Source organism: Anomaloglossus baeobatrachus, chromosome 6, assembly GCF_048569485.1.
Source record: "Anomaloglossus baeobatrachus isolate aAnoBae1 chromosome 6, aAnoBae1.hap1, whole genome shotgun sequence".
Lineage (NCBI taxonomy): Eukaryota > Metazoa > Chordata > Amphibia > Anura > Aromobatidae > Anomaloglossus > Anomaloglossus baeobatrachus.
In genome coordinates, this window is record NC_134358.1 from 13,562,856 (window position 1) to 13,583,761 (window position 20,906).

The 20,906-nt window shown below is 57.8% G+C and overlaps 1 protein-coding gene across 1 annotated transcript in view; it reads right to left on the bottom strand.

Moving 5' to 3' along the window:
• Positions 1 to 9,442: 9,442 nt before the first annotated feature.
• The window catches only part of PPP1R16A (protein phosphatase 1 regulatory subunit 16A), a 29,437-nt gene continuing 17,973 nt past the window's right edge, over positions 9,443 to 20,906 (bottom strand). Inside the window, exons 2-10 of the mRNA XM_075352773.1 lie at positions 19,571 to 19,641; positions 18,519 to 18,664; positions 18,343 to 18,446; positions 17,033 to 17,157; positions 16,188 to 16,313; positions 15,640 to 15,715; positions 12,996 to 13,125; positions 12,745 to 12,916; positions 9,443 to 10,673 (exon numbers count right to left, since the gene is read on the bottom strand). Coding sequence (XP_075208888.1) covers positions 10,221 to 10,673; positions 12,745 to 12,916; positions 12,996 to 13,125; positions 15,640 to 15,715; positions 16,188 to 16,313; positions 17,033 to 17,157; positions 18,343 to 18,446; positions 18,519 to 18,664; positions 19,571 to 19,641 — 1,403 coding nt within the window. The 3' untranslated portion in view covers positions 9,443 to 10,220. The remainder of the gene's footprint in view (positions 10,674 to 12,744; positions 12,917 to 12,995; positions 13,126 to 15,639; positions 15,716 to 16,187; positions 16,314 to 17,032; positions 17,158 to 18,342; positions 18,447 to 18,518; positions 18,665 to 19,570; positions 19,642 to 20,906) is intronic.

Here is a 20,906-nt window from a genome sequence, read left to right on the forward strand (position 1 = left end):
GACAGGATTAGATACACAGCTCAGCAGACAGTATCACACGAGAGGATTAGATACACAGCTCAGCAGACAGTATCACACAGGACAGGATTAGATACACAGCTCAACAGACAGTATCACACAGGATAGGATTAGATACACAGCTCAGCAGACAGTATCACACATGAGAGCATTAGATACACGGCTCAGCAGACAGTATCACACAGGAGAGGATTAGATACACAGCTCAGCAGACAGTATCACAGGACAGGATTAGATACACAGCTCAGCAGACAGTATCACACGAGAGGATTAGATACACAGCTCAGCAGACAGTATCACACAGGACAGGATTAGATACACAGCTCAACAGACAGTATCACACAGGATAGGATTAGATACACAGCTCAGCAGACAGTATCACACAGGACAGGATTAGATACACAGCTCAGCAGACAGTATCACACAGGACAGGATTAGATACACTGTCCCTCCAGTGACACCTCTAGCTCCCCCCACGTGATACCTGTGCCCCACCCCTTCCCCAGTGACACCTCATCCCCCCCTTCCCCAGTGACACCTCACCTCTTCCCCCTTTCCCAGTGTCACCTCTTACGCCCCTTCCCCAGTGACACCCCCCCTTCCCCAGTGACACCCCCCCCTTCCCCAGTGACACCTCTGCCCCCCCTTCCCCAGTGACACCTCTTACCCCCCTTCCCCAGTGACACCTCTTACCCCCCTTCCCCAGTGTCACCTCTGCACCCCCTTCCCCAGTGTCACCTCTGCCCCCCCTTCCCCAGTGACACCTCTGCCCCCCCTTCCCCAGTGATACCTCTGCCCCCCCTTCCCCAGTGTCACCTCTGCCCCCCCTTCCCCAGTGTCACCTCTGCCCCCCCTTCTCCAGTGTCACCTCTGCCCCCCCCTTCCCCAGTGACACCTCTTACCCCCCTTCCCCAGTGTCATCTCTGTCCCCCCTTCCCCAGTGACACCTCTTCCCCCCCCCCCTTCCCCAGTGTCACCTCTGCCCCCCCCTTCCCCAGTGACACCTCTGCCCCCCCTTCCCTAGTGACACCTCTGCTCCCCCCCCAGTGATACCCGTTCCCCCTCCTGTGACTCTTCGGCCCACTCTGGTGATAGCTCCGCCCCTCTGGTGATAGCTCCGCCCCTATGACACATTGTATCATTTCCTCGCCGATCCTCGGGTCACATGATGTGAAATCTGCGTAAAGTGAAGAAAATAAATTTCACAAGACGGAAAGTTCTGGATAAAATTAAGTTTTATGCAATATGAAGTCACAAGAAAGAGGCGCCGGTTCCCCCTCCCCCGCTGGTCCCCCCTCCCCTGTTGGTCCCCCTCCCCTGCCGGTCCCCCCCTCCCCCGCTGGTCCCCCCTCCCCCGCTGTGCTGGAGCTGACATCAGTCACATTTACATGAGATCGCGGTACGGGGAGGGCTCTACAATTCACATCAAGGACAATATGGCTGATCACAGGGAGCAATAGCTTATAGTTGTGCTGGACTGTGGGGTTTGTGTCACTACTGCAGTGCAGACAACCCCGAGGCCGCAGTGACGCTGGGAGGATGAAGACGCCATGATTCCAGTCCTGTGCAATCCCTTTAAGGTTGGGTCGAAAAGACTCGAATCTCACATTCCCGGCCGGCGAGTATGTGACCCCCGGAGAACAGGCAAGAGCCCGCTACCACTGACCTGTTACCCCCGGAGAACGGGCAAGAGCTCGCTACCACTGACCTGTTACCCCCGGAGAACGGACAAGAGCCCGCTACCGCTGACCCGGGACCCCCGGAGAACGGGCAAGAGCCCGCTACCGCTGACCCGGGACCCCCGGAGAACGGGCGAGAGCCCGCTACCGCTGACCCGTGACCCCCAGAGAACGGGCAAGAGGCCACTACCACTGACCTGTCACCCCCCGGAGAACGGGCAAGAGCCCGCTACCACTGACCTGTGACCCCTAATGGGACCCATCTTCTGAGTGCCTAAGGAGGAAGGGGCACGGGTCAGCGACCCCAGAGGGGCATGGATCAGAGACCCCACAGGAGGGGACACAGGTCAGAGACCCCAGTGGAGGGGACACAGGTCAGAGACCCCAAAGAAGGGGCGCGGGTCAGAGATCCCAGAGGAGGGGCGCAGTTCAGAGACCTCAGAGGAGGGGGCGCGGGTCAGAGACCCCAGAGGAGGGACGCAGCTCAGAGACCCCAGAGGAGGGGCGCAGCTCAGAGACCCCAGAGGAGGGATGCGGGTCACAGACCCCAGAGGAGGGGCGCAGCTCAGAGACCCCAGAGGAGGGACGCGGGTCAGAGACCCCAGAGGAGGGACGCGGGTCAGAGACCCCAGAGGAGGGACGCGGGTCAGAGACCCCAGAGGAGGGACGCGGGTCAGAGACCCCAGAGGAGGGACGCGGGTCAGAGACCCCAGAGGAGGGACATGGCTCAGCTCGAACGATTTCCTAACACAAGAATTCTGAATACTGTAGTGAATGTAAGGGGTTGTGAATACTTGTGCAATGCTCTTCTCTCCGTGCACGGCTGCTGGTGAATATCCGAGCGGTGCCCAGATCTAGAGGGGACGACCCGGTGACCGAACGTGTCGTGTGCACGGAGAACAGAGAAAGTGCCGGTGACGGGAAGAAGGGAATTTTGTTACTTACCGTAAATTCCTTTTCTTCTAGCTCCAATTGGGAGACCCAGACAATTGGGTGTATAGCTACTGCCTCCGGAGGCCACACAAAGCATTACACTAAAAAGTGTAAGGCCCCTCCCCTTCTGGCTATACACCCCCCGTGGGATCACGGGCTGCTCAGTTTTAGTGCTAAAGCAAGAAGGAGGAAAGCCAATAACTGGTTTAAACAAATTCACTCCGAATAACATCGGAGAACTGAAAACCGTTCAACATGAACAACATGTGTACCCGAACAAACCAAAAATCCCGAAGGACAACAGGGCGGGTGCTGGGTCTCCCAATAGGAGCTAGAAGAAAAGGAATTTACGGTAAGTAACAAAATTCCCTTCTTCTTTGTCGCTCCTAATTGGGAGACCCAGACGATTGGGACGTCCAAAAGCTGTCCCTGGGTGGGTAACTTAATACCTCATGTTAGAGCTGCAAAACAGCTCTCCCTTACGAGGAGGCAACTGCCGTCTGCAGGACTCCTCTACCTAGGCCGGCGTCCGCCGAAGCGTAGGCATGCACCTGATAATGTATGGTGAAAGTGTGCAGACTCTACCAGGTAGCTGCCTGGCACATCTGTTGAGCCGTAGCCTGGTGACGTAATGCCCAGGACGTACCCACGGCTCTGGTTGAATGGGCGTTCAGCCGTGATGGAACCGGAAGCCTAGCAGAACTGTAGGCTTCAAGAATTGGTTCTTTGATCTATCGAGCCAGGGTGGATTTGGAAGCCTGCGACCCTTTGCGCTTACCAGCGACAAGGACAAAGAGTGTATCCGAGCGGCGCAAAGGCGCCGTGCGGGAAATGTAGATTCTGAGTGGTCTCACTAGATCTAACAAATGTAAGTCCTTTTCATACCGATGAACCGGATGAGGACAAAAGGAAGGTAAGGAGACATCCTGATTAATATGAAACGAGGATACTACCTTAGGGAGAAACTCCTGAATGAGGCGCAACACTACCTTGTCCTGGTGGAACACCAGGAAGGGAGCCTTGGATGACAGTGCTGCTAGCTCAGACACTGTCCGAAGAGACGTGATCGCTACCAGAAAGCCACTTTCTGAGATAGTCGAGAAGGTGAAACATTCGTCAGAGGCTCGAAAGGCGGCTTCTGGAGAGCAAGTAGTACCCTGTTCAGATCCCATGGATCTAACGGCCGCTTGTACGGGGGGACGATATGACAAACCCCCTGCAGGAACGTGCGTACCTGAGGAAGTCGTGCTAGACGCCTCTGAAAAAAACACCAATAGCGCCAAGCCTTGCCCTTTAAGGGAGCCGAGCGACAAGCCCTTTTCCAACCGAAATTGCAGGAAGGAAAGAAGAGTAGGCAATGCCAATGGCCCGGGGGACACTCCTTGTACAGAGCACCAGTATAAGAAAATCTTCCACGTCCGCGGTAGATCTTAGCAGACGTGGGCTTCCTAGCCTGACTCATAGTGGCAACGACCCCCTTGGGATAATCCTGAGGACACTAGGATCCAGGACTCAATGGCCACACAGTAGGTTCAGGGCCGTAGAATTCAGATGGAAAAAACGGCCCTTGGGACAGTAAGTCTGGCCGGTCTGGTAGTGCCCACGGTTGACCGACCGTGAGATGCCTGTCGCCAGAGCTCTTTGATCGCAATGAAAATCGGGACCTTGCTATTGTGCCGATTCTTGACACCCGTCCGGGTGCAGAGACCATTCTGCTGCGTCCACGCCCTGGTAACTGCGGATATGGCGTATGCTCTGTCTGCCACCCACAGCAGAATCCGGCGAACTTCCTGGAAGTCTCGCCGACTGCGTAGTCCGCCTTGGTGGTTGATGTATGCCACCGCTGTGGATTGTCCGACTGAATTCGGATCTGTTTGCTTTCCAGCCACTGCAGGAAGGCTTGTAGAGCAATATACACTGCCCAGAGCTCCAGACAATTGATCTGAAGAGTGGACTCCTCTGAAAAGAGTTCTTGATCGTCTGAGAAAGAGGGACGTTCCTGTGTAGGGACGTCGACTACTCCTCCCATTAGCGAAGAATGTTCCATTGAAGTGGACGCAGATGAAACTGCGTGAAAGGGACTGCCTCTGGATGAGGCGTCTCCTTGAAAGAGAGACTGCACCCCCGTCTGTAGTGAACGCTGTTTGTCCAGCGGACGCTTCACTATCGCTGAGAGAGTGTGAAAACTCCTTGCCAAGATATGCCAGCGATTGGGTTTAACTTTGAAAAGTTGAAGACCCACCCGAAACCCTGGAAAGTCTCCAGCGCCATGTTCAGGCTGTGTTGGCATGCCTCTTAAGAGAGTGCCTTGACAAGTAGGTCGCCTAAATAAGGGATCACAGAGTGACCCTGAGAGTGCGGGACTGCTCACACTGCTGCCGTGAAGTCGGTGAAAACCCGTGGGGCTGTCGCCAGACCGAAGGGTAGGGCTACGAACTGAAGATGCTCGTCTTCAATAACGAATGGTAGCAAACGCCGGTGTCCTGGAGCAATCGGCACGTTGAGATAAGCATCCTGATGTCTATTGATGCTAGGAAATCTCTTTGAGACATTGAGGCAATGACGGAGCGGAGGGATTCCATCCGGAACCGCCTGGTTTTCACGTGCTAGGTGAGCCGTTTTATGTTGGCCCTACGACCAGATCGGAGTAAAAAGCGTATCTTGTTCCTGAGGAGGAACAGGGATTACTACTCTTTCTGCCTTCAGAAGAGCCTCGGCTCGGCCGGTGAGGAAGTTTTGGGACAAACTGTGTCTCATCCACCGGCCTTTGACCTGTGGCAGGTAAGTGTCGCTAAAGCGGGGGAGTCTGCGACCGATCGGGGACGCGGAGTGAGAGGGCTGAAAGTCATGAGGAAAACGCCGTGGTAGCGGTTCCTCCTGCTGCTTTCCCCGGGCGTGATGGAGCCCGCCAGGAATCTGCGCCCCTCTGAGCCTTTTGCGTCCTTTTGGACGAGGACCACTGGGACCTGCCCGAGCCTGGGAAGGACCGAAACCTCGACTGTCCATTCTCCTGTTGGGTTTTGTTTGATGTGGGCCGGGGTAAGGAAGAATCCGTACCCTTGTACAGTTGAATGATTACATCCAACCACTCACTAAACAGTCTGTCACCAGATAACGGCAACCTGGTTACGCACTTTTTTGGAAGCAGCATCTGCTCCAATCCCTTAACCACTAGGCTCTGCGTAAAAACACGGAGTTGGCGGACGCCACTGACGTACGGCTCGTAGCGTCCAGGACAGCATTAACAGCTTGAGTCGGAATGCCGACATTGCGAGGTTAAGGACGCTACTGCGGCCAAGATGTACATGTGACAGCGTCCCCCTGCGCAATACTAGCTGAAATAGCTTGGAGTGCCTCTACGGCTGCGAATGCCGGAGCAACCGATCCGCCGATAGCTTCATAGACAGATTGCAACGAGAGGTCTATCTGTCTGACAATGGCATCTTTAAGTGAAGTCCCATCTTCCACTGCAACTATAGATCTAGCCGCAAGCCTGGAGATTGGGGGATCCACCTTTGGACACTGGGTCTAGCGCTTGACCACGTCAGGGGGGAAGAGACACCGCGTATCCTAAATACGGTTGGAGAAACTGTTATCGGGATAAGCGTGGAGATTCTGGACTGCTTCTCTGGAGTCAGAGTGACCAGAAAAATACTCAATATACACTTGAGATACTGAAAGAGGGATTTATCCTGCTGTGAAGCTGACTCCTCCACTGGAGGAGTTGAAAGGGAAATACCCAACTTTCCATTGATGGACGCTATAAGATTATTCACTATAGCGTCACCATCCGGTGCATCCGGATTGAGAGCGGTCTCAGGATCAGAGTCCTGAACAGCTACGTCTGTCCCCTGATACAGAGAGTACTCCTGTGGTGACCCTGACCAGTGATGAAGTCGAGGGCCGTTTCCATGGAGCTCGCTTAGGCCGTCTGGGACTGTCGTCCGTGTCAGAGCCTGCACCCTGGGATGTATGGGACCCCCCTGGAACCCTGATTTATTCCAAGTCAGGGTGGCCAGGGGCATTGAATCAACCTTGGCCAAGGTCTATCTGGACTGCAAAGTCTGTAAGCTATTAGTCATAATCACAGACAATATAGCAGCGGAAACTGCAACTCCATCCCTGTCCATGGACAGGAATCACAGGTGGTCTTTTGGCTACCTGTAGCAGAGACCCCGGTTGAGCAATTGCACATACTGGGGGCCCTGGAACCGTATCACGTGCAGTACAAGCAGCATAGAAAGCCTGTGCCTTGGCACCCCTGCTTTTTTGCTGTTGTTGTCTAGCCATCTAGGAGCATTAGCTAAGAATAGCGACCTTACAGTGAAAGCATACAAGCATGAAGTACAAATAAACACTTCAGCACATGTAGTACAAGCAGCTTAGAAAGCCTGTGCCTTGGCACCTTTGCTTTTCTGCTGCTGTTGTCTAGTTATTCAGGAGCATTAGCGAAGAATAGCTACATACAGTGAATGTATAGCATACACGCATGAAAATAAACACTGCAGCACATGCAATCCAAGCAGCATTGAAAGCTTGTGCCTAGGCACCCTTGCTTTTCTGCTGCTGTTGTCAAGTTATCTAGGAGCATTAGCCAAGAATAGCGACATACAGTGAATGTATAGCATACAAACATGAAAATAAACACTGCAGCACATGCAATTCAAGCAGCATTGAAAGCTTGTGCCTTAGCACCATTGCTGTTTGCTGCCGCTGTCTAGCCATCTAGGCGGGTAGACAGCCAAGAATAGCCATTACAGTGCCATGTATAGCATACAAGCATAAAGGACACATGACACTTCAGCACATGCAAGACAAGCAGCATAGAAAGTCTGTGCTTTAGCACCGCTGCTTTTTAGCTGCTGTTTCTAGGCCTGCATCCTGAATAGCGACTTTACAAAAGTACAGCAGGAGACTTCGGCATTAGTGGGTCAGCACTGCAGCTGCCGCTTACCGCCCGCACAAAAGCAGGTGTGTGGCGCCTCCTGTGACTGCTAGCTCAGCGCTTGTCTCCGTTTTCCCGCTCTGCGTGCCGGAATGGCTGCCGGCGTCCAGAGAAGAGGGGCGGGCCGAGGGCGTGCCCGAGACAAGAGCGGGAACCCGGCGCCCACTGTGTCTAGTGAAGGGGGCTGGAGAATGCAAAGCAGACTCCAGCTCCCTGCGCTGACTTACTGTACAGCGTCCCGCCCCTTCCCTGACTGGCAGGGCTGGGGGCGGGAACGAAAGGAAAACTAGGCCGCAAAGCCGGGGACTCGAGTAATAAGCGCGGCCGTCCTATGTGCACGGCCGGCGCGGAAGTCCCCGGCGCACCACAAGTCCCAGCCGCGCCACAGTGTAAAACACCCAGCAGCGGCCGGCGCGGCAGTTCCCAATACATAAATTCACTCAGCAAAGCTGCAGTGAATAATAGCACCAGCGCTCCGCGCTGTTGTCCCCGGCGCACTAACACTCCCAGCAATGCTGGTGCGTGTGTGCGCGATGTGTACGGGGACACAGAGTACCTTAATGTCGCAGGGCCCTGTCCCTGAGGATACCCAGCTCCAAATCCAGCAGGTTCTCTGGGTCTGTGGATGGAGCCCGGTCTCAGTGCCTGGAGACCGGTAAGATCCCACTTCACCCAGAGCCCTGAGGGGGGATGGGGAAGGAAAACAGCATGTGGGCTCCAGCCTCCGTACCAGCAATAGGTACCTCAACCTTACAAACCACAAGTGGGGTGAGAAGGGAGCATGCTGGGGGCCCCATATGGGCCCTCTTTTCTTCCATCCGACATAGTCAGCAGCTACTGCTGACTAAACAGTGGAGCTATTGCATGGATGTGTGCCTCCTTCGCACAAAGCTTGAAAACTGAGCAAGCCCGTGATCCCACTGGGGGTGTATAGCCAGAAGGGGAGGGGCCTTACACTTTTTAGTGTAATGCTTTGTGTGGCCTCCGGAGGCAGTAGCTATACACCCAATTGTCTGGGTCTCCCAATTAGGAGCGACAAAGAAATAGAAAAATACTTTAGTTACGATTGTCAAAGCAGGATCTTAGCACGGAGGCGGCGTCTGAGCGCGACCGCAATCCGCAATGTTACCAGTCAGCCGCCACTACCGTCCGTGGGGGTGGGACGCTCGATCCCTCCGATCAGGACCAGGAGGTGATCAGCCGCCGCCGCTGTCAGTGGGGGGAGAAGCTCGATCCCTCCGATCAGGACCAGGAGGTGATCAGCCGCCGCCGCTGTCAGTGGGGGGAGAAGCTTGATCAGGACCAGGAGGTGATCAGCCGCCGCCGCCGCTGTCAGTGGGGGGAGAAGCTTGATCCCTCCGATCAGGACCAGGAGGTGATCAGCTGCTGCCGCTGTCAGTGGGGGGAGAAGCTTGATCCCTCCGATCAGGACCAGGAGGTGATCAGCCGCCGCCGCTGTCAGTGGGGGGAGAAGCTCGATCCCTCCGATCAGGACCAGGAGGTGATCAGCTGCTGCCGCTGTCAGTGGGGGGAGAAGCTTGATCCCTCCGATCAGGACCAGGTGATCAGCTGCTGCCGCTGTCAGTGGGGGGAGAAGCTCGATCCCTCCGATCAGGACCAGGAGGTGATCAGCCGCCGCCGCTGTCAGTGGGGGGAGAAGCTCGATCCCTCCGATCAGGACCAGGAGGTGATCAGCCGCCGCCGCTGTCAGTGAGGGGAGAAGCTCGATCCCTCCGATCAGGACCAGGAGGTGATCAGCCCACGTTCCCAGAGGCTGCAGACCCACAAGTTTGGGTTTCATATTTTGCGGCTTCGGGGTTTTGGCTCCTTTTGTCGGACGTTTCGATGATTACTGACAATTATAACATTTCATCCATGTTTACACTTTTATTGACTTCTGAGCCAGATCCTGATGGATCCAAGGACAACGTCTCCCATCATCCAGGACATTGTAGTGGTGATGCCCATGATGGAGACCGAGTAACAAGGCACAAGTGAGAACTAAGTGTCTCGGGGACCAAAACTGAGATTTTGACTCCACGGCCGGAAACTCCCAGATCTCGACCCCACGGAGAACCTGCGGCCGATCCTGAAAAAACCCCAGAACTTGTGACACCTCTGAGCTGTGATGGGACAAGTTGGGGTCATCAGTACGGACCAGGCCAGAAGTCGTTCTCCAGCCGCCGGGGGCGAGGGGCAGAAGTCTGGAATAATCCGTCTGTACAGAAACTTGTCTATTGAATGAGATTTGTCTATAGAATGTAACAACTTACGGAATGTTTAGAATTATCCATCAGTAACCATAGAAACGGCCGACAGAAAGAGCAAAAAACACTGAAACCGCAAGATGTGAAAATCAAAACTGGTGCCAATCTTGGAGCTTTTGTCTGCGGCTGTGCTAGTGCTGGTTGCTATGGTTACAGGCTGGTGCTGTAGTGTGCAGATATAGTGTCATCACGCAGGGGGACATTGTAGGGTCACACAACACAACGTCCCCCTCCCCAATACAATATTAAATTATATAGAAAATTTTAGATAAAAATATATCTCTTAAAATGGAGGAATCTGTAGTGAGGCACAGGGCCCCCCCCTTCCCGAGTCTGGGTCCCCGAAACCCCCATATAAAAATAACTTCTTCTGAGTGGTCACATCACCCCGCAGCACGGCCTCTTCTCGGCCGGGGTGCTGTCCTCGGCGGGAGCGATGAGCTTCAGTAGCGGGGGCTCCCCGCTGGCGTTGGTGTAGTAGACGGAGTCCGGTGACGTCATCTCGGAGGGGTCCGGCTCCTGTGTTGGGGGTGCGGGGCCGGGCAGGGGCGGCGGCGGGGCGTGTCTCTGCACCTTGGCTGCCGCCCGCTGACGCTTTAGTTCTGCCAGCGTGTGGTGGGAGCGCTCGTTACTCAGGTCCGGGCACAGCTCCGCCTGCGTGGCCAGCTGGTAAGACACGCTGCGGTCCAGGCGCTTGGAGAAGGTGTGCTTAGGGGCGGCACGCACACTGCCATTCCGCTGGGACAAAGGCACCGGGGCCGACACTGCCGCGCCATTCTTCTGGTCGTCTTCTCTAACACCGACTTCAACTTTCTGAGGCGCGGACTCCGGCTGATAAAAGAGAGCAAACTGTAAGAGGCAACATATCTACAGGGTCAGCGGGGTCATCTCATCAGAGGGCGGGGGAGTCATCTCATCAGAGGGCGGGGGAGTCATCTCATCAGAGGGCGGGGGAGTCATCTCATCAGAGGGCGGGGGAGTCATCTCATCAGAGGGCGGGGGAGTCATCTCATCAGAGGGCGGGGGAGTCATCTCATCAGAGGGCGGGGGAGTCATCTCATCAGAGGGCGGGGGAGTCATCTCATCAGAGGGCGGGGGAGTCATCTCATCAGAGGGCGGGGGAGTCATCTCATCAGAGGGCGGGGGAGTCATCTCATCAGAGGGCGGGGGAGTCATCTCATCAGAGGGCGGGGGAGTCATCTCATCAGAGGGCGGGGGAGTCATCTCATCAGAGGGCGGGGTTAGCAGGGTCATCTCATCAGAGGGCGGGGTTAGCAGGGTCATCTCATCAGAGGGCGGGTCATCTCATCAGAGGGCGGGGGGGGTCATCTCATCAGAGAGTGGGGGGGGGGGTCATCAGAGGGCGGGGGAATCATCTCATCAGAGGGCGGGGGGGTCATCTCATCAGAGGGCGGGGGGGGTCATCTCATCAGAGGGCGGGGGGGTCATCTCATCAGAGGGCGGGGGGGTCATCTCATCAGAGGGCGGGGGGGTCATCTCATCAGAGGGCGGGGGGGGTCATCTCATCAGAGGGCGGGGGGGGTCATCTCATCAGAGGGCGGGGGGGGTCATCTCATCAGAGGGCGGGGGGGGTCATCTCATCAGAGGGCGGGGGGGGTCATCTCATCAGAGGGCGGGGGGGGTCATCTCATCAGAGGGCGGGGGAGTCATCTCATCAGAGGGCGGGGGAATCATCTCATCAGAGGACGGGGGGGGGGTCATCTCATCAGAGGACGGGGGGGGGGGGTCATCTCATCAGAGGACGGGGGGGGGGGGGTCATCTCATCAGAGGGCGGGGGGGGTCATCTCATCAGAGGGCGGGGGGGGGTCATCTCATCAGAGGGCGGGGGGGTCATCTCATCAGAGGGCGGGGGGGTCATCTCATCAGAGGGCGGGGGGGTGTCATCTCATCAGAGGGCGGGGGGGTGTCATCTCATCAGAGGGCGGGGGGGTGTCATCTCATCAGAGGGCGGGGGGGGTGTCATCTCATCAGAGGGCGGGGGGGTGTCATCTCATCAGAGGGCGGGGGGGTGTCATCTCATCAGAGGGCGGGGGGGTGTCATCTCATCAGAGGGTGGGGGTGTCATCTCATCAGAGGGCGGGGGGGTCATCTCATCAGAGGGCGGGGTCATCTCATCAGAGGGCGGGGTCATCTCATCAGAGGGCGGGGTCATCTCATCAGAGGGCGGGGTCATCTCATCAGAGGGCAGGGTCATCTCATCAGAGGGCGGGGTCATCTCATCAGAGGGTGGGGTCATCTCATCAGAGGGCGGGGTCATCTCATCAGAGGGCGGGGTCATCTCATCAGAGGGCGGGGTCATCTCATCAGAGGGCGGGGGGGTCATCTCATCAGAGGGCGGGGGGGTCATCTCATCAGAGGGCGGGGGGGTCATCTCATCAGAGGGCGGGGGGGGTCATCTCATCAGAGGGCGGGGGGGGTCATCTCATCAGAGGGCGGGGGGGTCATCTCATCAGAGGGCGGGGGGGTCATCTCATCAGAGGGCGGGGGGGGGTCATCTCATCAGAGGGCGGGGGGTCATCTCATCAGAGGGCGAGGGGGTCATCTCATCAGAGGGCGGGGGGGTCATCTCATCAGAGGGCGGGGGGGTCATCTCATCAGAGGGCGGGGGGGGGGCATCTCATCAGAGGGCGGGGGGGGCATCTCATCAGAGGGCGGGGGGGGGGCATCTCATCAGAGGGCGGAGGGGGTCATCTCATCAGAGGGCGGGATTAGCAGTCATTTCATCATCTCATGTGTCTCATTATCATTAGTGGGCAGGGTCATCTATCAGAGGGCGGGGGTCAGCTGCCTCATTATCATTAGAGGGCGGGGTCATCTATCAGAGGGCGGGGGCAGTATCAATTTCATTATAGGGCGGGGGTCATGCTCGCGGTCCCTCACCTCCGGCTGTTGCTGGGTCTCTGCCTTTGCCGGCGGCTTCTCCTCCTCGTCGTCCGGTGCTTCCACCTCGCTCTCCCGCGATCCTCGCTGCTGCCACACCATGGCCTCCTTCTGGTGCTCTCTGCGGTACAGGTTGGTGCGCTCGGTGACGCTCACGCGGCGGACCACCTTCCTGCGGACACAAAGCGGTATTGTGAGGGTGGGCTCACAGTTCTGGCGGCCGCGCTGATGCCTTGGAGTGGCGCACTCACCCCCGGCTGCCAGCGCTGGACGTTCTCCTCTGGAGGGCGCTCTTGTGCCTTTCCTGGGACTTCTTGATGGCGTCGTGCTTGTGTTTCAGCTCCAGTATCTTGGCGCGCACGTCCTCGTCACTGCACACGTCTGAGGAACGGAGTCACATGAGGGGGCGGGGTTAGTCACATGAAGGGCGGAGCCTCGGTGAACGCGGATCATTAATGAGGGGCCGGAGAAAGAGCCCCACCCACCACATTAACCCCCACAATGCTGAAGACTAACTTTAGTTTTTTTTGTAAATGTTAATTTGTTTTTAAACCCCTTGGAACAATGTTTAGTTTTATTCGCTCCCGAGCCCCGGATCTCATCGTGCCGCCTCCCGAGCCCCGGATCTCATCGTGCCGCCTCCCGAGCCCCGGATCTCATCGTGCCGGCTCCAGAGCCCCGGATCTCATCGTGCCGGCTCCAGAGCCCCGGATCTCATCGTGCCGGCTCCAGAGCCCCGGATCTCATCGTGCCGGCTCCAGAGTCCCGGATCTCATCGTGCCGGCTCCCAGAGTCCCGGATCTCATCGTGCCGGCTCCAGAGTCCCGGATCTCATCGTGCCGGCTCCAGAGTCCCGGATCGCATCGTGCCGGCTCCAGAGTCCCGGATCTCATCGTGCCGGCTCCAGAGTCCCGGATCTCATCGTGCCGGCTCCAGAGTCCCGGATCTCATCGTGCCGGCTCCAGAGTCCCGGATCTCATCGTGCCGGCTCCCGAGCCCCGGATCTCATCGTGCCGGCTCCAGAGTCCCGGATCTCATCATGCCGCCTCCCGAGCCCCGGATCTCATCGTGCCGCCTCCCCGAGCCCCGGATCTCATCGTGCCGGCTCCCGAGCCCCGGATCTCATCGTGCCGGCTCCAGAGTCCCGGATCTCATCATGCCGCCCTCCCGAGCCCCGGATCTCATCGTGCCGCCTCCCGAGCCCCGGATCTCATCGTGCCGGCTCCCGAGCCCCGGATCTCATCGTGCCGGCTCCCGAGCCCCGGATCTCATCGTGCATTTTTATCACTTTCTGCAAAGTCAAAAGTTTCCATACACTAAGAGTAGTATGCCGTTAAACAATATGGGACAGCCCATATGATGATGTCATATCTTTGGAAGATTCTGATAGGTTTATTGGCAACATCTTGTGAAGATGCTGGCGGAAGCTGGTAAGATTGTGTCATTATCCACAGTGACACGAGTATTGTATACACATGGGCTGAAAGGCCGCTCTGCAGGAAGAAGCCATTACTCCGAAAGAAACAGAAAAACCCAGATTATTGTTTGTAAATGCAACAGGAACACAGACCTTAATATGTGGAGACGTCCTGGGGTCTGAAGAAACTAAAACTAAACTGTTTGCCATAATGACCATCGTTACGTTTGGAGGAAAAAGGCAGAAGCTTTGAAGCCTAAGAACATCATCCCAGCTGTGACACACGGGGCAGCAGCATCATGGTGTGGGGGTGTTTTGCTGCAGAAGGGACTGGTGACTTCACAACATAGATGTCATCATGAGGAGAGAAGATTATGTGGCCATTCTGAAGAATATCTCAAGACATCAGCCAGGAACTTACAGCTTGGGCAGAAATGGGTCTTCCAAATGGACAATGACCCGAAGCTGCTGCCAAACTGGTTACACAGGGGCTTAAGTGGAACAAAGTCAATGTTTTGGAGTGGCCATCACAAGCCCTGATCTCAATCCTAGTGACAATGTATGGGCAAAGCTGAAAAGACCGGAGCGAGCGGCGACCTCCAAACATGGCTCAGCTCCACCAGATCTGTCAGGAGGAATCGGCCCAAATTCCACCAACTATGGTGAGCAGCTTCTGGAAGGATCCAAAACGTGTCCCCCCAAATCACACAGTGTAAGGGCAATGCCACCAAATACTAATGACCTGGAGGGAACGTCACTGTACAGAAAGGAAGAAAAATGCCAGAAACCATTCTCTCTGTCATTATTCTCCAGAAGTGGAGGGAAAAACCTGCAGACGTGCCTGTATAAAGAGCGGAGGGAAAAACCTGCAGACGTGTCTGTATAGAGAGCGGAGGGAAAAACCTGCAGATGTGTCTGTATAGAGAGCGGAGGGAAAAACCTGCAGATGTGTCTGTATAGAGAGCGGAGGGAAAAACCTGCAGATGTGTCTGTATAGAGAGCGGAGGGAAGCTGCTGGAGTCAGCTGCATATATACAGATACACAGATATATATATATACACGCACACTGTAGTTTGGGATCGGTCCGGCCGCTGGGACCCCTCGATACTTTACTGCATGATTTAGGATGAGGGAGCTTTGAACATTTATGATTTCGTTGTTTGATAAATGATTTGTGACATTTCTTCTATAGTCACACAGAGCAGTGTTTATAGGTAAGAGAATGCGGCAGACACAGAGGCCACAGCACCACCGGCACATTGCAATGTGGCCAATAGTGGCAAGGTAAACCCTACACTCGGGTGCCGGCTGTATGACACAGCCTGCACCCGCAGCTCCAGCTCCACACACGGGCACGGCCTCCAGACAAGTGCAACTTTCTAGAATTTTTTTTTTTAATAATTCCAGCAGGGACTTGTGATCGGGCGATGGCCTCTAACTCCGGCCTCCCCCGTACAGTTACATTACATGTCCGTACCCAGAGGCGTCTCATCCAACAGAGATTTGGAGTTCAGGTCCGCGCCGTGAGCAACAAACATCTCCACCAACTGGACCTGCACAAGGAAAACAAGAAGAGTTAATACCGCAGCACCGCTAGGCAGGAGACCCAACCTCCCTCCACCAGGAGGCCCAACCTCCCTCCGCCAGGCAGCAGGAGGCCCAACCTCCCTCCGCCAGGAGGCCCAACCTCCCTCCGCCAGGCAGCAGGAGGCCCAACCTCCCTCCGCCAGGCAGCAGGAGGCCCAACCTCCCTCCGCCAGGCAGCAGGAGGCCCAACCTCCCTCCGCCAGGCAGCAGGAGGCCCAACCTCCCTCCGCCAGGCAGCAGGAGGCCCAACCTCCCTCCGCCAGGCAGCAGGAGGCCCAACCTCCCTCCGCCAGGCAGCAGGAGGCCCAACCTCCCTCCGCCAGGCAGCAGGAGGCCCAACCTCCCTCCGCCAGGCAGCAGGAGGCCCAACCTCCCTCCGCCAGGCAGCAGGAGGCCCAAGCTTCCTCTTCTGGGTAAATGCAGAGGACGGACACTTACCTGACCCCAACAAGCTGCAGCGTGGAGCGGCTCCCAACCATCGCTGTCCCGGGCATTCAAGGAGGCCATGTTCTCCAGAAGAAGCTCCGCCGCCGTCACGTAGCCATTTGCTGCGGCGATGTGTAACTGTAATACAGAGGAGGAGGTCAGAGGCCTCATGTCTGAATCAGGGGCCCCGTGTATCAGAGGCAGCCGCTATAAACTAGGGTACGTGGCACAGTCTGGGGGGGATTACACAAGACACTCGCCCATTGGGCACAGACGTCTCTTCACACAAGATGACACCTGACACCGAGGACAAGACGTAAATTATACATGAGGCTGAGAACAGAGAAGACGGAACGAGGCGGCAGCTGCGACAGCGAGGAGAAGCCAGAGCACAGCGATACCGGCCCGGAAACCGGGGTCATCACCGCCCGGAGTATAGCGACCGCTCCATACTACTGCGCATTATTACTGATGAGGCTACTGTTCTCTGGTATCTGCTCACATTCATCCTCAGTATTCAGTGACCGCCCGTTCCCCCCATCCTCCATATTCAGTGAGCACCCGTCTCCTTCGTCCTCAGTATTCAGTGACCGCCTGTCCCCTCCATCCTCAGTATTCAGTGACCGCCCGTCTCCTCCGTCCTCAGTATTCAGTGACCGCCCGTCTCCTCCGTCCTCAGTATTCAGTGACCGCCCGTCTCCTCCGTCCTCAGTATTCAGTGACCGCCCGTCTCCTCTGTCCTCAGTATTCAGTGACCGCCCGTCTCCTCATATATATATATATATATATACACACATATATATATACATACATATATACACACACACACACACACACACACACACACATCCCCTCACCAGGCTGGTGCCCGCCGGGTCCTGAGAGTTGACTTCTGCCCCGGACTCCAGCAGCTGCCGGATATCGGCCACCATCCTCATCTCAGTGGCTGCTCGCGCCTCCTCGATCTTCTCCTGAGTGATCCCTAAATTTAGGAGAGACCCCAGAAGGGTGAGGAGAGGAATCGATCACATATCTAGACAGCGGATGACGAATAGACAGGCAGGCTGGAGCTGGGGGGCAAAGGTATGGGCAGGTCAGAGAGGGGGATTGGAGATGGGCAGATCAGAAGGCTGAGGGGTATTGGAGACAGGCAGGCTGAGTGGGGGTTTGGAAATGGGCAGCCTGGGGGGGGGGGGGAAGGGGGGAGTTTGCAGACGGGCAGGCTAGGGGGGGGGGGTTTAGACAGGCAGGCCGGGGTTTGGAGATGGGCAGGCTCGGGGGGGAGGAGTTTGGTGCCGGGCAGGCTGGAGGGAAGGAGGGAGGGGGAGGGGGTTTGGAGTTGGGTTTGGAGACAGGCAGGCTGGGGGGGGAATTTGGAGACAGGCAGGCTGGGAAGGGGGGTTTGGAGACAGGCAGGCTGGGAGGGGGGGGTTTGGAGACAGGCAGGCTGGGAGGGGGGGGGGTTTGGAGACAGGCAGGCTGGGAGGGGGGGTTTGGAGACAGGCAGGCTGGGAGGGGGGGTTTGGAGACAGGCAGGCTGGGAGGGGGGGGGGGTTTGGAGACAGGCAGGCTGGGAGGGGGGGGGTTTGGAGACAGGCAGGCTGGGAGGGGGGGGGTTTGGAGACAGGCAGGCTGGGAGGGGGGGGGTTTTGGAGACGGGCAGGCTGAGGGGGGGGTTTGTAGAAGGGCAGGCTGCGGGGGGGTTTGGAGACGGGCAGGCTGCGGGGGGGTTTGGAGACGGGCAGGCTGCGGGGGGGTTTGGAGACGGGCAGGCTGAGGGGGGTTTGGAGACGGGCAGGCTGAGGGGGGTTTGGAGACGGGCAGGCTGAGGGGGGTTTGGAGACGGGCAGGCTGAGGGGGGGTTTGGAAACGGGCAGGCTGAGGGGGGGTTTGGAAACAGGCAGGCTGAGGGGGGGGTTTGTAGGATGGCAGGCTGGGGGGGGGGGGTTTGGAGACGGGCAGGCTTGGGGGGGGTTTGGAGACGGGCAGGCTGGGGGGGGGTGTTTGGAGACGGGCAGGCTTGGGGGGGGTTTGGAGACAGGCAGGCTGGGGGGGGGTTTGGAGACAGGCAGGCTGGGGGGGGGTTTGGAGACAGGCAGGCTGGGGGGGGGTTGGAGACAGGCAGGCTGGGGGGGGGTTTGGAGACAGGCAGGCTGGGGGGACTCACCCTGTTCGGCCATAGCGGTTTCTATGTGGTCCAGGGTGACATCGTCCTCGCAGAGGTCATAGGGCATGTTCCCATCAGAGTTCACGGCCAGGAGGTTGCCGTTACTATGGAAAGAGGGCACTGTCACCCCGACATCCGTACAAGGGTCTGCCCCACGTCACTATGGCAACACTTACTGCTGGATGAGCAGCTCCACCAGGTGCAGGTGTCCGCAGGTGGCGGCGGCGTGCAGCGGGGTCCACAGTTCACTGTCGCAGGCGTTCACATCGGCGCCGGCATCCAGCAGCGCCCGGACGATCTCCTCATAGTCATCAATGCAGCACTGAGGACGCAATCACAACAGTCACATCCCTGACCGGGCTGGGGGGGGGTGGGAGGGGGGAGGGGAGGCGGCACAGTCAGGGGGGGAAGGGTGAGGGGAGCCGACACAGTCAGAGGGGGGAGGGGGAGGGGAGCCAACACAGTCAGAGGGGGGAGGGGGAGGGGAGCCAACACAGTCAGGGGGGGGGAGGGGGAGGGGAGCCGGCACAGTCGGGGGGAGGGGGTAGAGTTAACACAGTTGTGAGGGAGTACAGGGGAGGGTTTTAAGCACTGGTAGGGTGGAGCTGGCACTGCCCGGGGTGCGGGGTCGACACTGTCCAGTGGGGGAAGAAGGGGGGGGTAGTTTAGCACTGTCGCGGAGGGTGGGGCCAGGCTTGGCACTGTCGGGGGGGGGGGGGGGGGGGAGGGGAGGCACCGCAAGTGGGGTGGCGAGTCGGCACTGTGGGACGGAAGGAGGATCAGCACTGTTGGAGGGGTGGGTGGTCAGCATTGTTGGAGGGGGGATAGTCAGTACTGTGGGGGGGGGGGGGGGGAGTGGCGGCACTGTCGAGGGTGGGGTGGGAGGGAGATTCAGCAGTGTTGGATGGGGGGAAAGGAGGGTCAGTACTGTCGGGAGGGGGGAGAGATTGCACTGTCGGAGGGAGGGGGAGCACTGAAGGGGAGGATCATCGTCACCCAGTGGAGGGGAGGAAGGGGGATTTGGCACTGTCGAGAGGGAGGGTTTGACACTTGTCGGGGGAGGGTTTCCAAACTGTTGGGGAGGGGTTGGGAGTCGTCAATGTCAGGGGGGGGGATTATGGGCACTGTCGGAACAAAGGGGGGGGGGGATTGGGAATTGGCACTGCTGGAGGAGTGTGTGTGAGTCTGTACTGTTGCCCCCCCTGGTCACCTGGGGCGACACACTCACCTGGTGCAGCGCCGTCAGGCCGTCCTCGTTGTACAGATTGGCGCTGAATCCGCTCTGCAGCAAATGGCGAACTGGAGAGAGAGAAACCATTAAACAAGTGGAAAGGTCAGAGGTCATTATCAGCCGCCGAGCAGCGGAACAGGCAGCGGTCAGCGCAAGGCCAAGGCCGCACGGGATGCCCCAGCATCTCAGGAACAGCCCAGGAAGGGTTAAATCTGACAGTCTGCAGGTGGAGCAGGATGCAGCGGAGGCCGTGCCCGTGTTTGAGTTGGCAGCTTATGGGCACATCACTGCCTGCAGGGCAAATATCCGGCCCAGGAAACGCCATAAACCCCAAACCTGAGAAACATGGTGCAGAGACGTGTGGAGACCCCCAACCCCCATACACACCGCAGCCCCCCATACACACACCGCAGCCCCCCATACACACACCGCAGCCCCCCATACACACACCGCAGCTCCCCATACACACACCGCAGCCCCCCATACACACACCGCAGCCCCCCATACACACACCGCAGCTCCCCATACACACACCGCAGCCCCCCATACACACACCGCAGCCCCCCATACACACACCGCAGCCCCCCATACACACCGCAGCCCCCCATACACACCGCAGCCCCCCATACACACCGCAGCTCCCCATACACACACCGCAGCCCCCCATACACACCGCAGCCCCCCATACACACCGCAGCCCCCCATACACACCGCAGCCCCCCCATACACACCGCAGCCCCCCCATACACGCCGCAGCCATGACTCCTCCCCCACACCGCAGCCCCCCATACACACCGCAGCCCCCCATACACACCGCAGCCATGACTCCTCCCCCACACCACAGCCCCCCATACACACCGCAGCCCCCCATACACTGCTGCACTGATCCTTCCCCGCCCCACAACACCCCATATAGTGACACCCCCCCGCACCACAGCCCCCCAAATACTGACCCCCCCACATCACAGGCCCCCATATACTGACCCCTGCCCCACAGCCCCCCATTCACTGCTGCCCTGACCCCCTTTATTGCAGTAGTCACATGGAGGTGGCTACAGATGGAACTTTCATGTGAAATATTCTCTGCAATACAAAACTTAGAAAATTACCCTAAAACTGATAGACGTATCGCTGCGTCTTGCAGGGACCCCCGTGCCGCAGCTCAGCCAGCAGTGCGGGGGTTAACCTCAGATTTCCCGCTGAGTGAAAGGAGGAAGCGGCAACTTCCTGATCCCGGAGTCCAGAGCGAGGCCTCCGGCAAACAGGACGGCGAGGCCGCGCCAACCGCCAACCAGCAATGTCCGCAGCCGCGCACACAATGCCGGGCGTAGCC